At 41.6% G+C, this 15,770-nt stretch overlaps 1 protein-coding gene across 1 annotated transcript in view; it reads right to left on the reverse strand.

Annotated features, from left to right (window-relative positions):
* The window catches only part of VIPR2 (vasoactive intestinal peptide receptor 2), a 110,085-nt gene that overhangs the window by 79,008 nt on the left and 15,307 nt on the right, over nt 1–15,770 (reverse strand). The window contains exon 2 of the mRNA XM_006024984.3: nt 3,989–4,096. Within this exon, the coding sequence (XP_006025046.1) occupies nt 3,989–4,096 (108 nt within the window). The remainder of the gene's footprint in view (nt 1–3,988; nt 4,097–15,770) is intronic.

The raw sequence follows: 15,770 nt of genomic DNA on the forward strand, positions 1-15,770 counted from the left end.
CGGTCGCCACTCACCACCACCCCCCCCAGCCGCCAACGCTGCCAGTGGTGTCCGTGGGCAGTCGCCGGTCGCCACTTGGCGCTCAACACCCCCTGCCCTCACTGCTGCCACTGCCTTGCTACTGCGGTTGCTGTGCCCACCCCAGCCTCAGGAGGCACAAGGCATTTATGCCTGGATCCAACTCATAGATGCAGGACTTTGGAGGCATTTAGTAGGGAAGGTGCCTTCTGTGGGCACTCTCCTCATGCTGCTTGGGACAAATTCTAGCTGCAAGCACCTTTCCAGTGAAGCTGTGACAGCAAGAGGCAGAAGCAGTGGTAGGGTCCTAGTGCCTGGTCTTCCACCCCGCATCTGGGGTTAGTTTTTCCCATCCTCCCACCTCCCACCCTGCCTGCACCATCCCACACTTTTCCCTAGGCTCGCTGCACCAGGGGCAGGAGTGTTGCCAGCCCCCAGGCCCAGGGTAGCACTCTGAGGCAGAGGTTGGGGGTGTACAGTGCATGCATCTGTTGATACTGAGGTTTTCAATCTCACTCTCTCTGCTTCTTCATACTGTCTGCAAACCGGACAGGCAAGGAACCAGCAGGGGGCTGATAAACACTGTTATCAGCTCATCAGCAAAACAAAAGCCTCTCTTATTAGTTCAGGCTATTCTTAAACAGCTTTTTCCAAGGAAAGAACAGAGGGACATTATCAGCTGATTTGTTGATTAGCTCCAAAAACCCCTAAGTGGATACTGTTCTGTCCACCTGTCCCAGTGAAATTGGAGACACACACAAACACGCACAGACACCTCTCAGCATTAGCTAACATACCATATGTGTAGGGTCCGTGAGGCTGGAGTCTGTGCTGTGGGAGATGGGAGGCAGGGAGATCCCTGCTTGAGCAACGAGCAGCAGGGGGGAGGGGGGCAGGGGGAAGCAAGGCAGACCCTGCTGTGTCTCCACCAGAGCTCTGGCCAGGGAGCCGTGGGTGGGGCCAGCTCTGCTCTCTGGAGCAGACAGCACAACCCAGGGCTGCAAAGTATCTGGGATGCTGAGGGTCTCTGGTTTAACTTAAACCAGGAAGGGGTCTGGGACATACACTGCATAAACCAGTTTGACCCAAATCAGTTAAGTCTGATACTATATTCAAACAGGTTTATCTTAAACCAGTTTCAGCCATTTTGAAACTGGTTTATGTGCACTGAACTTCTGTTCTGTTACAGGTTTAAACCAGTTTCTGATTACTTAAACCGGTTTATGTGTAATGTCTGTCCCTAGCCCATAGGTCACTTCCAGCCAGCTTTTCTATGATCCTGATTGACTTATATCAAGGTAACTTCTTGATATATATACAGTATCATGTTTGGTTTATATCAAGACAACTTCTGAATGCCTTTGTTTGAGTAACTTAAATTCTTTCTTAGTTTCCACAAGACCCAGTTAAGATTACTCACAGTTGTCATTTTATAAACTCTTTAAGTTATGATATATTAAACAAAATTCATCAACACTTAAGTGAAAATCTTCATTTATTTATAAATTAATCTGGTTATTCCTGATATTATAATAAGACAGGACCTGCTACCAATTTTGGGAATAAAGTACTTTGGTCTTCTCCAAAGGCAGAACCCTTTTAATAGTGTAATCTCTCTCAAAGCTCTACATAGGGCTATGGAAAAAGAGATTATAACTGAAAACTGCTTATCTTTGTTGTCTATTTTGTTTATATTTATTTTCCTTATTTTGATAATACTATATTCAATATTTGTGATTATTTTGCTTGTCTTCAATTGTCATGCCCCCTAAGGCATGGTAAGAGATCTTACATGCCTAAATTGCCTATGTCACAATCTTGATGTGGCTATGGGGAAAATTATTAGACTCTGACCTACCATTTCTTACTTTACTAGAATAAAATAAGAATTACTTTGTGACTGAATTAAATAAGAATTACAGAATGCAAGAATTACTGATGAAATAAGAATTATACTGAAAACCTGTTTATGAGCCACACAGGTCAGAGACATCGTCTTGAGTCTTCCACATCCAGAATGAGTGATCATCAGGCTACTAGCTAATTTAAATACTCCACTTTCTGTTTTTTCATGTAAAGTATTGTAATGTCTTAGTTTCATTCCAGTGACAAATGGAAACAATTTTTAAATCTTGAAATGTTTCACGGGACATGAAAAATGTTGTGCTTCCATATCTTCCTGCCAGCTAAGAAATTGAAGTAATTCATACAAGAATCAATGAAGTTATTCATGTTATATATAGTACACCACATAGGTTCTGGTAGGAGAGGTGAACCTCTGATATTCTGATGGTCAAGTTCAGATAAGCAATGGAAAGCTTTATGTTAATTCTATAGTGCCCAGTTCTATAGACTCAAGTGTCTTGAATCTATAGAACTGGGCACAAATCTTGCGCAAAGAGGCTTTCTTGAATACATCTGATCAATGTTAAGGAGCTCTGGCCCATGGGATGTGTCATCTCTTACAAAGTTACAAAACAAAACATCCTGGGCACCTGAAGCAATTAAAGATGCCATGGTAGTTTTTGCAAAAGTGGAGGTGTTACATTGTCTTGCTTAGGAAATTAAATTCTGACCCTTTAAATTCAGCCTCTAATTCACAGGGCTATGGAATCATTGAAAAGTAAGGCTGGAAAGGACTTTCACCTAGTCCAACTCCCTACCAAAGGGCGATTAGATCATCCCTATCCAAACCATCCTATACAAATCCATTGTCTAATACATTATTAAAACTACCAAGTCAACCCTGAAATAACCACACAACACGGCTAACATACAGCCAACAAGCCAGATCCTGTTAGCAGAGTCACATGATCCAGCCCACGGGGCTCCCCACAAGAAAAGAAATGTGGCAATAGGCAAGCAGTGGCAGTTAACACTATTACTGCTTGTCCTTCTGCTAAATTTCCAGACCAGTGGGGAGCCCCACAGATCAGATGACATGGCTCCATGCTCCAGATCTGGCCTGCAGACTAGCCCCATGCACTGGATCTAGCCCACAGGGCCGGATGACTTGGGCACTACTAGTATACAGAATTCTTCCTTACTCAGTAGTCATATGTACAACAGTAATGTGGATATTAAGCAGTAGTCACTCCAAATAGAGCTGATTTTTTGTGACAGAACCAAAGTACTGCTGTGTATATGTATATGTACTTTATTAAATGTTTTCCCTCTTCCCTTTCAACAAAATGTCCCTGCATAACAGATTTGAGCCAAAAGAAGATCTTAATCATGTTTTGTATGTTCTAAAAATATTTTCTTCCTTCTGTGATTTTGAGTAAGGAACAGTGACCCAGCTGTTGCTTGGCAGTAGAAAGTCTAGTAATTCATCTTTAACTGTTGTCCTGGTACACAGTTGATCTTCACTTCTTACAACTTTCCCAATATATATCAGCAAATACAGAATAGACGCTAAACAGATTTCTCCACGCTGAAATGCCTGGAGTTGCCTCGAAAAGGTAGATTCATTATTAGATCATCATTTTCAGAGCTGGCCTTAGGGAAAATGGTGCTTTGGGTGAATTTTTCATTTGGTATTCCCCTGCCCCCCGAGCTCCCCTCCTCCTTGGCATCCTCCCCAAGTCACTGGTGCTGCTGCAGGCAGAAGCAGGCAGGCAGGGGCAGGTACAGTCTGGTGTAGAGGGAGAGCCACCTGCACTGCTTGGCCCAGCTCCTTCTGAGTAGTGGCTAGAAGTGGGCTGGGCAGTATGGGTGGCTCCACCTTCCTGCTGGACTATGCCCCATACACATGCCTGCCTGCCTCTGCCTGCAGCAGTGTCACTGACTTGGGCGGGGGGGAGCGGGGGCAGGCCACTGCTGTGTGTACATGTTGTGGGGGGGGGGGCACAAGTACCCCTGACCACAGTACTCTTTGTGGTAGCCCATGTCACACACCCCTAAGGCTGGCTCTGATCATTATTATCATTGCCATCATGCATTGGAGATATTTAAAAGAAACTTAAAATACCTGGTTTGCTGAAATAGTGGCTAAATACTTTTGGACACGGAACAGTGACAGTCTCTCCAATTTCAGCAGGGTGCCAGCAAGTAATGTTATCCCAAACTCCAAAACACCCTGAAAACAAAAAACAAAAGTAACAAACCTGAGTCCATCCAAACTAAATTTTGATCACTGTATTCCTAAATCAACAGTTTTGCATGAGTAGTTCAAGGAGGATTACTCATTTAAGGAAATTTGCCGCGACAATATTTACTATAAAATTAGCACCCAACGATTACTCAGCCACTTTGCAAAACATCTCCTTTATTCTGGAATGCGCTGGTTTACAAAGTCTATCCTACAAATAATGTCATCTTGAGGTGATCATCGTGAATGGCTCACTATTAGGTAACAAAGGTAACTTTTAATGAGTAATCTCTGAGTATTCATATATATTTGTAAATATTGCTTAATTAAAGCACAATTGGATTTTTGCATCTACAGCTATTTGTATGGCATCAAGAAAAAAATTCTAAAGGAGTCCATTGCACTCAGCAACAGCAAAAGGAAAGATTTCTGTCATGACTGGCCTCTCCCCCCAACCCAGACTCTCTCTCACCCACTGACCCCTCAATCTACATCTTCACTGACTGCCTGTCTTGTCTGCATACCAGCCCAGCCGCTGGCTTCTTTACTTTTCATTCCATCCAGGAAGAGCACGCACCAACTGCAGAAACTTCCTCAGCGTGACGAAGGGTTTTTAAACCCGAAACATTGCTTAAAATGTTTTTTCCAACTATTTAAGTTGGTCTAATAAAAGGTATCAGAATCACCCAAAGAACCTTGTCTGCCTATGTCCTTAGACCAACACAGCTGCAACCTACACCCCTGCGTCATGACTGGGGCACTTTCAAAACAATGTTCATAGAGTTACAAAATCAAATTTCCCCACCAAAAAGTGGGATTTGGGCAAAGAATTTCACCACATACTGATTTGAAAGGGTGATCAGGAAAGTGATACCAGCATCTTTGATTCTAACTTTCAGAATGATTGTATAATAATACTTTTTCTGCAAAGACCTATACACATGGTGAACTTCATGCAATAGGGGAAAAAGCCATAAATTTCTATCAGAGGGCACTGGATCTAGCCCTATAAATATTTCCATTCACTTGAACAGGACTGTTCACAGCATGTACTTGGTCTAATAAAAGGTATCAGAATCACCCAAAGAACCTTGTCTGCCTATGTCCTTAGACCAACACAGCTGCAACCTACACCCCTGCGTCATGACTGGGGCACTTTCAAAACAATGTTCATAGAGTTACAAAATCAAATTTCCCCACCAAAAAGTGGGATTTGGGCAAAGAATTTCACCACATACTGATTTGAAAGGGTGATCAGGAAAGTGATACCAGCATCTTTGATTCTAACTTTCAGAATGATTGTATAATAATACTTTTTCTGCAAAGACCTATACACATGGTGAACTTCATGCAATATGGGCAGAAGCCATAAATTTCTATCAGAGGGCACTGGATCTAGCCCTATAAATATTTCCATTCACTTGAACAGGACTGTTCACAGCATGTACAGCTAACCCTGTGCCTAATTCTTTTAGGCTCAGAGTAAGTCACAGATGGCATGTCTACACATGCATTAATGCATTGTAATTGCAGCACACTAATTTAAAGCAAAGTGGCACATGGTTTTTCTGTGATGCTAATATACAGTAGACTAATTCTAGTGTGCATTAGCACGGTTTTTGCCTGCTGTGCTAATGCACAATAGAATTAGTCTACTGTGCTTGTAGTGTCTCATGTAAATGTACCCAGAAATATTTAAACACACTTTGTATCAATATCTATAGAAAAAAATCCCCCTTTCTGTAAAATTCTGGGCAATTATATTCTTAAAACATAAAATATCAAAAATGTATAATGTGTTACCTACAACTAGCAGACACAATAGACAATCTGAAAATTAAATACATAGTTAATGCAAAATAGAAAAAACTAAAAAGCCCTGCCCAAGTCAATATTTTTATATAAAAATCACTCTAAATGATGATGGACAACTGGTTCCTCTCAATGGAGGGTCCCTTCCAACCCTAAAAATCTATGACATCTACAAAAGCATCAAAGGACAAGCTAATTCAGAAACAGTTTACATCCAAGTACTGCTCTGTTAAAATGTTGATACTCTTGGTGATTCGGTAGATTGAACATAGATGGGTCAATGGGATTACATTTTTTTAATTCCAAAAAATGCCAGAAAAAAAATGAACCTGTTAAGAAATAAGCATGTTGCCGATTTTATTACATAATATAAGCTTAAACTTAATCATTCACTAAGTCTATGAAGGATATTAGCTGCTACTGGTTTTATTCAACAGGTAATAATATAATTGACACAGGATAGTATCAGTTTCCCAACATTGATTATTGGTTATTTTTTAATTATTAAATATTAAATAATATGATCCATGATCTCAAATGATATGCTTAACCATTTCTATTCCATATATCTGCAATGGAAAAAAGGTTAGAATCAATTTACATTTTATCTATATTATTCGGCAGAGACAGCACTTCCAGAACTGGATTTCTATCTGCTTTCTGAAGTTTTACCAAAAAGACTTCAAAGCCTTTTTGTTATTTAAGGAAGCCATGACATCAAGTGGAACTAGTGGCTTCCTGGAGCAATCTGCTAATTCATTAGTCCACCAGGTACAAGACATTTGCACTTCGTATTCACTGTATATTAAACTCTCTGCAACAGGAAAAGCTACAACATCCTAATACATTATTGGCTTTAAACAGAGGATTTCAATGATCCATATAAAAAAATACAAAGTTTCAAGACCAGTGAAGAAACTAAGTGTAATATTTATTGATAGGTGGAAACAAGAGAATAGGTGACAGGGTAAGAGACAGTCTGGTACAACAGAAAATGGTAAACAGAAGTCCTGACACTCATTTCCTATCTCCACTTGCTAGACAACACTTCCTCTGCATTATTTGGGATTATAAACATGTGGCTTTTATTGACTTTAATTGCAGTGACATGACATAAAACTCTGCACATTGCCTTGACTAATAAGAAATTAAAGTTATAAGATAACACTATGTAAGTACCTAAGACTTAAAAGTTTTATATAAAATCAAAGACAGAGATCTTCCTGTGCTGAGTTACTTCCCCACTGTATAAATCATAGTAATAAAAAGTTCATTCAATATACCTCAGTTACATGAAATATAGAAAAGATGGTATGCTCAGGCTGCTTACAAATGTAAAAAACCCCCAAAACAATGCTTTACTTTAAACTCTGCACATCCCTAGTCCAGTGCATGCCCAGAAGAGGCATCATGTCAGTTAGACTCAGCTCATGCAACATCTGTATAAATCAGGTGCTTTAGTGGGGCTTTTCTGGCACTTTTACCTAATAGCTGATTGAATCAGCTTTAAACAAAACTGCCAAATGCCCTGCTGAAGCACCCAATCTATACAGATGCCGCAAAGCCGGGCTGAACTAATGTGTTGTGTGTCCAGTAAAGCGTAGGGATTTTTTTATGGTGTTTTGTTTGTTTGTTTGTTTGTTTTGGGGGGGGATCATATCTGCCAGCAGTCTCAGTGCCTACCTTAAAAATGTGGTCCCTAGAGAGGTTGGCAAAGCTGTATGTTTAGAATAAGCCATCTTGGTGCTGTAAATCTCCGGCTATTTTTCTTGATCTTATTCATGGTAAGGAATAACTCTTTTTGCAAAGGCAATGTAAGGGGTAAGGTGCCACTCTGTGAATAAAGCTTACAGAGTTTGCTCTTCCAAGAACCAGGATTCATGTTCTTTATGCTTGTGACCCCCAAAGCAGGCTCTGTGCTCTGTGGGAACAGCTTGCACCCTAGGAAGCTCAGGGAGCAGAGAATTTCTCAGCTGTCCTAAGGTTATACAGCTCTCCGTGCAGGTTTCTGTCTATGTGCTCTCATCTATCCCTGAATTCATGAAAGCGATTCCAGCAGGAAAATGATACCTGGAATAGAGCCTTAGAATATTTGTTTATACAAAACTTCCATGGATGTGAGCCCTGCTGCCTTGCACCTTGTACAGTCACTCCTGGGTGCAGTGGGTATAAAACAAAACCATTCTAATTTGGTAGCCTAAGCACTAACATGACAGCAAGTTTTCAAGAGGCGATGATAAATGGGGAAATTGATTCTCCACTACCTTGTTACCACTTTCACCTGCTAGTGCATTGACAAAGTGAACGTACATTTTCTTCGTGAAACTTCCTCCACGCTACAAAGGCCCTCCACCAATTAGATGCCAAGATCCCTAAACCCTAAGGAGAGTTAGTCACTTTTGAAGGGAAGCACTCAGCAGATGTCTACCTGTAGTCCACAGAAAATATGAGACATTGGGGGAGGGTGTCTGCACTCTCTGAAGGCTTGGACAAATGCTCATGGAGTTCTACTCACTATGATGTAATATTAGTGTTTATGCAAAGTTAAAAAATGTTTACCTCTGCCATTGCAGGTCACATGTGCTTTCCAATTGGCTAGAAGTCAGGAACAACATCAAGAACTGACATACAAGTATTCAAAAAGACAAGAACAGTATTTTCTTCATCTGCCAGCTCTCATAACTAAAAAGATAACTGACAGAAAGAAAAAGCAAAATTCTTTTGCTCTAATGGATGTACAGTTCGTGCCAGTGTAAACAAGTTTTAGAGTACATAAGAATAATTAACATCTTGTGCCACTTCAGACCCCTTTAGTCTATCCCCATTTTCAATAACAATGAGCTAAAGCTGTGATTAGTCATGCAAATGTTCATGCATACCCGTTAGAGCTGACAGCTTCTCCAGTTTTTCCACCACGAGATTCAGTCAAATCACTATCAATCAGATTTTAGATCTGTAAATATGGGGGTCACTTTTTTCCCCAACATCCTCTATGTAGAATAGCAAATTTGCTACAATGATTTGCAAATTGTTCAGGAACCCTCACAGTTTTGCAAGGGTTATACAGTATTTACATACCACGCTCACCCTTCCCCCCACAGTAAGCCCTCCAAAATTGGGGTGTGTTATCTTGAGCAAGGAGGCTCATTTTTCTTCCCTTGAACAGAAGCAGGATAGGACAGAGTAAGCAAAAATTGATTAATAGCTGTCAAAATGTGACACATTAGGTCACAACACTGGAAAAATAGGGTTTTTTTTTCTATATTCTGTCTTCCAGAAACAAGGTACATGTTTTATTTAGGATACAGAAGAAAGTAAAGAAAGTAGAGCAGTAACTGAATATGGCCTGCACTATGTATAGCAAATCCTGGGCCAAGCTGACTTGGGACCTAATTCCAGATCTTTACAGCAAAAATTAACTATCAGATTAAAATATTCTGTACACAAAATATCTAGCATAAACATTCACACAGGTCCAAATCCTATGCCTTTCTAAGTCAATAGTTTTAGATATTGCTGTCAATGAAAGCCAATTTTGGTCACCAAACACTAAAATACTGGCTGGAATCAATGCAAATGTGGACACTGTCTATCTCACTACTAAAAACAAGTGTTCTTTTCCTGAGGCAGTTTGCGAAGTCTTGGCCACAGAGACCAACGGTCAGGACATTATAAGGCCAGGGCACTGCTGTGCTGAGACCTATCATGCTGACTATGCATGCTAGCTCTGAGCTGGAAGCTTGAGAGATGCGTGCGTGTGGTACTGAGCACAAGATGACATGCTTAATTTTTCAGAGATTTTGGCAAGAAATCTGCATTTTGGTAATGAAAAGTCTGATATTTTTGTAAGAATTTTTTATGAATTTAGATTAGAATGGTTACTTTGAAAATTAAAAAAATATTAGGAAAAAAAAAACCCTTTGGAATTCCAAATGCCCTTGCCCTGTTCTGGGACCAATTCTACTGATAAAATAGTGTGCCATGGGATTTTTCCAAATATAGGTTTAATTTATTAGTTTTTACTGTAGATGAAAGGACTGCAGTTCCTCTGAATTCATAGATCCACTGGGCCTAATAATAAAATAGATGTAATTTCAGCAAAAAGCCATCACCAAAAATTATGAGAGAAATTTGAGTGTCTGTCACCAGAATTCCACAATTGACTTTCAGTCTTAATTTATGTATATTTTAAGGTTTATTTATTATTATATGTAGAAAGCAGATAGAGCTGCTGAAATGTCTGAGAGGTATGCGCAGTCGTGAAAGACTATGGGATGCTGCTGAAAAAGAAAACCAAAAACAGAAATGCAGTTTGTGAAGTCTGTAGGAGCTGCTGGAAGTGCAACATTTTTAAAAGTATATAATTTTCTAGGTTTAAAATTACACCTGCCCTACTTCCTTTATCATGGAGGATCTTTAGTATAATTTCAGTTAGATATTTGTTTTTGTTGTTAGAAAACATATAATCTGCTCGACTTGTTTAGAGGTGAGAAACAGCTAGCCATTCACATTTTATCTTTGCACTGGTACAGTCTTCCAACAGTATGCAATAGTTTTCAAAAGAGGACCTATCCTTATATGCAGTGGGCTCAATCCTACACAATTTAAGTTAATAGGATTTTGCCATTAACTTTACCTGAAATCAGGATTAGACATAGCTGGACAAGAACGCTCTTTTCCTCTGTGTCCATATTGTGTTTACCATAACCAGCTCATGCTATGTTAGGGTTTTATGCTGCTTGTCATCACTGAAGTAGCTGAGTGGCTACCACAAAAACTCAGTAACAATCGGCTACACAGATTAGCTCTGGCTGTTCTCCTTTCCTGGGTAATCTTTTCTTTGAATTTTATTTTCATTCCTGGGATTGTTTCTGACAGTTTTGATATGTTCTGTTTGTCCATTTACTAATTTCGAATATTTGGGTGTTTGAGGTGTTCAGATATATGATGGTATTACTGCTGGGTCAGTTTTGCCAAGGTAGAAGGCTCTTTCCAAAGGGAGGATTTCCTAAAGATCCGCAGCCTCTGCATCCAACTAATTTCCTCTAGAATTTTTACCTCTTCCCTACTTGCATCCCCCAGGTTTATAAACCTGTCCCCTACTGTTCCCAAACACAGCTAGGGCTGAACCACATCTAAGAAAACATTTATCCAGGAATTTATTTTCTCATCATAACAATTCCAGTTCCTTCTTTTATACAGTCACTGAAATTAACTTTGCCAAATTTCAGCCCGTCTAAAATAGAGGTGTAAAACATACAGCCTGTGGATCAGACCCAGCCTGTTGAGCTGTATGATTCAGCCCATGGGTCACTGGACTGACCTGATATATTGGCCCTGGCCGCACGTGTTGACCCCAGAACTCCTTGTGCATGCAGCATGTGGAGCTGGCACAGGGCATGAGCTCCTGCAGCATGTGGGCTGGAACTGGCACTGCACGCAGAACAGGGGGCCTGGGCTGTATGAGGCACCCTCTGTACTGTCTGCAGCACCAGGTCTAGCCCACACACTATGGGCAGTGCATGGGGCTGGGCTGACAGGGGGTCAGTCCTGGCCCGGTCTGTAGACTGGCCCAGCAACCCTTATCTAGCCCATGGGGCCAGATAAGTTTGACACCTCTGGTTTAAGATGCATCAGCTTGCCATACCTGAAATACCCAGACATTGGAACAGATTGCCTCCATCACCATAGCCATTCATGAATGTAATAAACGCTCATGTCTTGTATGTCCCCTTATGCTTTTCTACCCTGATGCACAGAATGAATCATGCCATTTGAATTACTTGTGACATATTTTTCTCTAGACTCTAGGTCATTCCCTATACATCCCTATACGTCTCAAATCCTATACTTGTCCACTGATGTTCTTCATCTACACAGAAAAAAACAGGTCCTTCACTCATGTTATCCCACTGTTTGGAAGAGCTTCTGTGACTGTATCCAGCAGGGATCTCTTCTTAAACATCTCATAAGGATCTCTTAATTTCCATGGTCTATGACTCGCACCATCCCTACAAAAATAATTAAATCCAACTCTCTTAATTTCTTAGGTTCCCTTCATTCAGTAAGTTTAAATCTCTCTTCATCCTCCCTTTTCAACCATGTTCACAGTGCCATCTTGTATATCCTAAATCAGTGAAAATTATATTGCTGGCTTTATTTAAATATTTGGTCTGAAATTATTCTGATGTATTCAGTGAGACTTCAGCATGTGAAACACTGCAGAAGCCAGTGTAAACTACATTACATTCCTCGTGCTTTTGTATGTCTGAGTTCTAAAATAACACTCATCCTGGGGTCTGAGATCCTATATTCTAGTGTGAAAATTATTTATGCGTATAAATGTATAATACTAGGCTTGCATGGGAAATTTTTGTTAACTTGCATACACATTAACCGCTAGATGGCACTTTACAGTTGGATTCTAACAGTGCCAATTCAAACAAAGCCTTAATAATTCAAGGAGGATGTTACCAATTTTAATGGAGTAAGTGTATTCAATATACAAAATAAAATGGAAGCTCTCAGAAAGAGCTGTGTAATTATCAGCAAAGCCACTGGTTTTTTTCTAGTTTAGGAAGCATTTAGATTCTGTACGTATCTGCTATTCACTTGACAAGCAGACCACACATTAAAGAGGAAGTTCGGGTGCATGGCACTTATAAATATATGGGCAAAAGTTCTTTCTGTTCTTTATCTATATAAATGAGAATGAGAAGATAGCAGGAATAGAGAAATAGTGAACTTGGAAACAAAGCGAGTTTAGAACCAGACTGGTCAGCTGGTTAGTATGAATTATAAAAACCATACAACTATAATAATTCCACAATAGTGCTCTCTGCTGCTAGCTTAGAACTACCTTGATGGTAGGGTTTTGCATTTACTTTACATTTATATAGAACAGGTATAGATGAAAACATACAGCACAAGGAAATGAACAATCTGGCCAAATATGAGCAACAATGCACTAGGCAGTCTAGGAAAGCTATCCTATGTATTTAGCTCAGGAACAGAATCTAGTTGGTCACCAATATCAAAAGGGAGTTAAATGGAGAAAAAATTACTGACTAGTCAAACTAAATTTTTAACTAAGGTAAAAGCTAAATATATAAATGATTCTTTTGGTAAAAAAAGAACCCAAAAATAAGTCGAATATTAGCTTCTACTGATCTAAAATGCTTCCATTTTAATGGATTTAGTCTTATAGCTGGGGCTAGTCAAATATTTTTCTGTCATTTTTTCATGAATTATCTAGGGGGCTTTTGCTAAAAGAAAGTGTAAACAAAAAAGTGGCTGCTTGCTTTAAAATGTTCAGGTTTTCACAAGAAAACCCCCAAACCAAAGACTTTTTGTCAAAAACATCAGTCAAATACAGGTATAGGTTTTCAGATTTTTTTTTTAACAAAAAAGGTTGAAATGTAAATAGAAAAATTGAGTTAAATTTTCAATAAAAAATGTCTTTATTTTCCAATCTATTTTTCATATTATTTGGGTATTATGAATATTTTTCTATATGCATGAATTGATGGCCTTGAACTCTATCTGTTCAATACTAGGTAATGTATTGCTTGACAATACTAGAAAGATAATTTTCCAGTGACCTGTGCTAAAGTTGAGGGGTTGCCATTTTCTTCTAACTATGCCACAAGATGTTTACCGCAGTTGCCTAATTAACTCCACAGTAAACATCTCTGTTTCTACATGTGCAGTGCTATTATGATGGAATAAACCAATTAACCCCACAGTAGGTTAGTACTTGTAAATACAAATACTATCCTACTGCAGTTTTTTACTCTTCAGCAGCACACATGTAGACACTGACCAGGCTGGCTGGAGCACAAGGGTACTTCAGTGCAGGGGCTGCCTGCTTGCTAGGCCTACACTGGAGCACCCTCATGTCCCAGCCAACCCCTTCACAGCACGTTGAGCCAGGTTGGAGCAGCCTCAGGCTGGCAGCCTGCCCTCCCAGCCCCCCTGCCAGCCAGGGCTGCTCTGACCCAGCTCAACATGCTGCAGTCCCAGGCAGACATTCAAATGGTGCACCTGAGAACAATAAACTCTGACATAACATGCACTGGAGTTCATTGCTCTGTGCTAATAAAACATGTTGAGGTGCCCATTTACATATAAACATATAGTTGCTCACTGAATATTACACACCAAACCTCAGTACCTTTGAAAACACCACCAAAAAGTCATGAAAGTACTAACGAGAATGTGAGGCAATTTACAAGTTCTCTCCTCTGCCTAAAGAGATCTTGATCATTCAACTAAAGAGACTGTTCCATAGTTCACAATGGGAGCCAGCTGCTGTAGCAAGTCATAATCATGAAGAGAGAAACTGAGACAGCTGGGCTAATTCTGCTGAGGGCTCATTAAAATTAGCACCATATCTTCAAACTGGATATATTGGATAGAAAGCCACTATGGAGAGTAGAACATCCGGACTCAGCATTTATGTTGACCTGGATCAATTAGTGTAAATCCTACCTGTTCAGTGAGTTGGAGCTTCTTTGAAAGCATTATGTTCATTTCTAGACACACTTGAGCCTGGAAGTCATAACAGTAAAGCACTGGCCACATCTACATGACATGCTTAACTGCGCAGTAGCATAGTTAACTGTGCAACAAGCGTGTAAATCTACATGTGCCAACACTTACTGCACAGTAAAAATGCTTAATCATGAGTAAATTTGCTACCTGCAAGTGCAAGTAGCAAATTCACGTGCGATTAGTTGCTGCACAGTTACGCATGTGTAGATGCAGCCCGGGAGCAAGTTTGCTCCTGGGTCAGCCCTGCCAGTAGTGAGCCAGCCTGACGCTAGCCCCAGGGCTCCAGGCTGGGATCCTCTCCTACCCCAGGCCTCTAAAAGCCTGCAGGCACTCAGAGCCCTGGGGCATACCAGCAGGGAGCCTGAGGCCACTCCAGACCCCTGTGTGCCCCTGGGAAGGCCTCAGGCTAGCTGCCCTTGCCTGCCTGCACTCCAGCACCACTGCCTGACACCGCACTGCTGCACGGCTCCCAGGCCCGCACCATCCAGGCTGTAGGCTCAGCTGCAGGCAGCTTCTGACTGCTGGGGCCAGCTCCACCTGCCCACAGCCCACCCCCAGTAGCCTGCCCTGAGTTTGCAGGTTCTGTAGAGCATTGCCTCCACCCCGCCTGCACTCCTCAGCTGCAGCGCACAGGGATGTGTAGCATAGCCACAGGTAGCCCTCCAGGTGGCAGCAGAGGTTGCACGGCAGCCCAGGCTTGCACCCCATGCTGTCGGACCGCGGTCCCATACCAGATATGCAGGCATGCCCGGGGCACCATGACCACCAGCAGTAGCAGGGCATAGTAGGTTGGGCACCCCCTGGTCTGTGCAAACAGCTCCTTGTGCATTGCATGGGACATGTGCAGCAGGGTCACGCTGTGGGCGCAGCACCAGCACAGGAGGCAGGGGAGGCTGGCCTTGGGATGTATCCCTGGAGAAGACCCCTGCAGGGAGGGCGGGGGTGCAGGCAGCTCCTCATCCCAATTGTCCAGAAGCCCCACCCCACTTTATCCTGGATGTCATGGGCTGGGCAGTGGCACAGAAGAGCAGTTAGCCGGCAGGAAAAGGGGGGTGGGCAGGGAGTAGGGTCTGGAGCTGCGGCAGCAGGTGTTGCCAGGAGCCTGGCCTGTCGCAGCCTGGGAAGCCCCCAGGGTCATCCTGAAGGTCTCCAGCCATTGTTCATCCCATGTGTGCTGGACGATGTGCTGCCACCAGTCCTGGCTGGCCCAGTGGTCCCAGAGGCAATGGGGTTGGAGGCAAAGGAAGGCAACAGCAGCCCTGGTAGTGGCATCCTGGAGCCCGTCATCCGCATTCCT

Source organism: Alligator sinensis, unplaced genomic scaffold (assembly GCF_000455745.1).
Source record: "Alligator sinensis unplaced genomic scaffold, ASM45574v1 scaffold370_1, whole genome shotgun sequence".
Taxonomy (NCBI): Eukaryota; Metazoa; Chordata; order Crocodylia; family Alligatoridae; genus Alligator; species Alligator sinensis.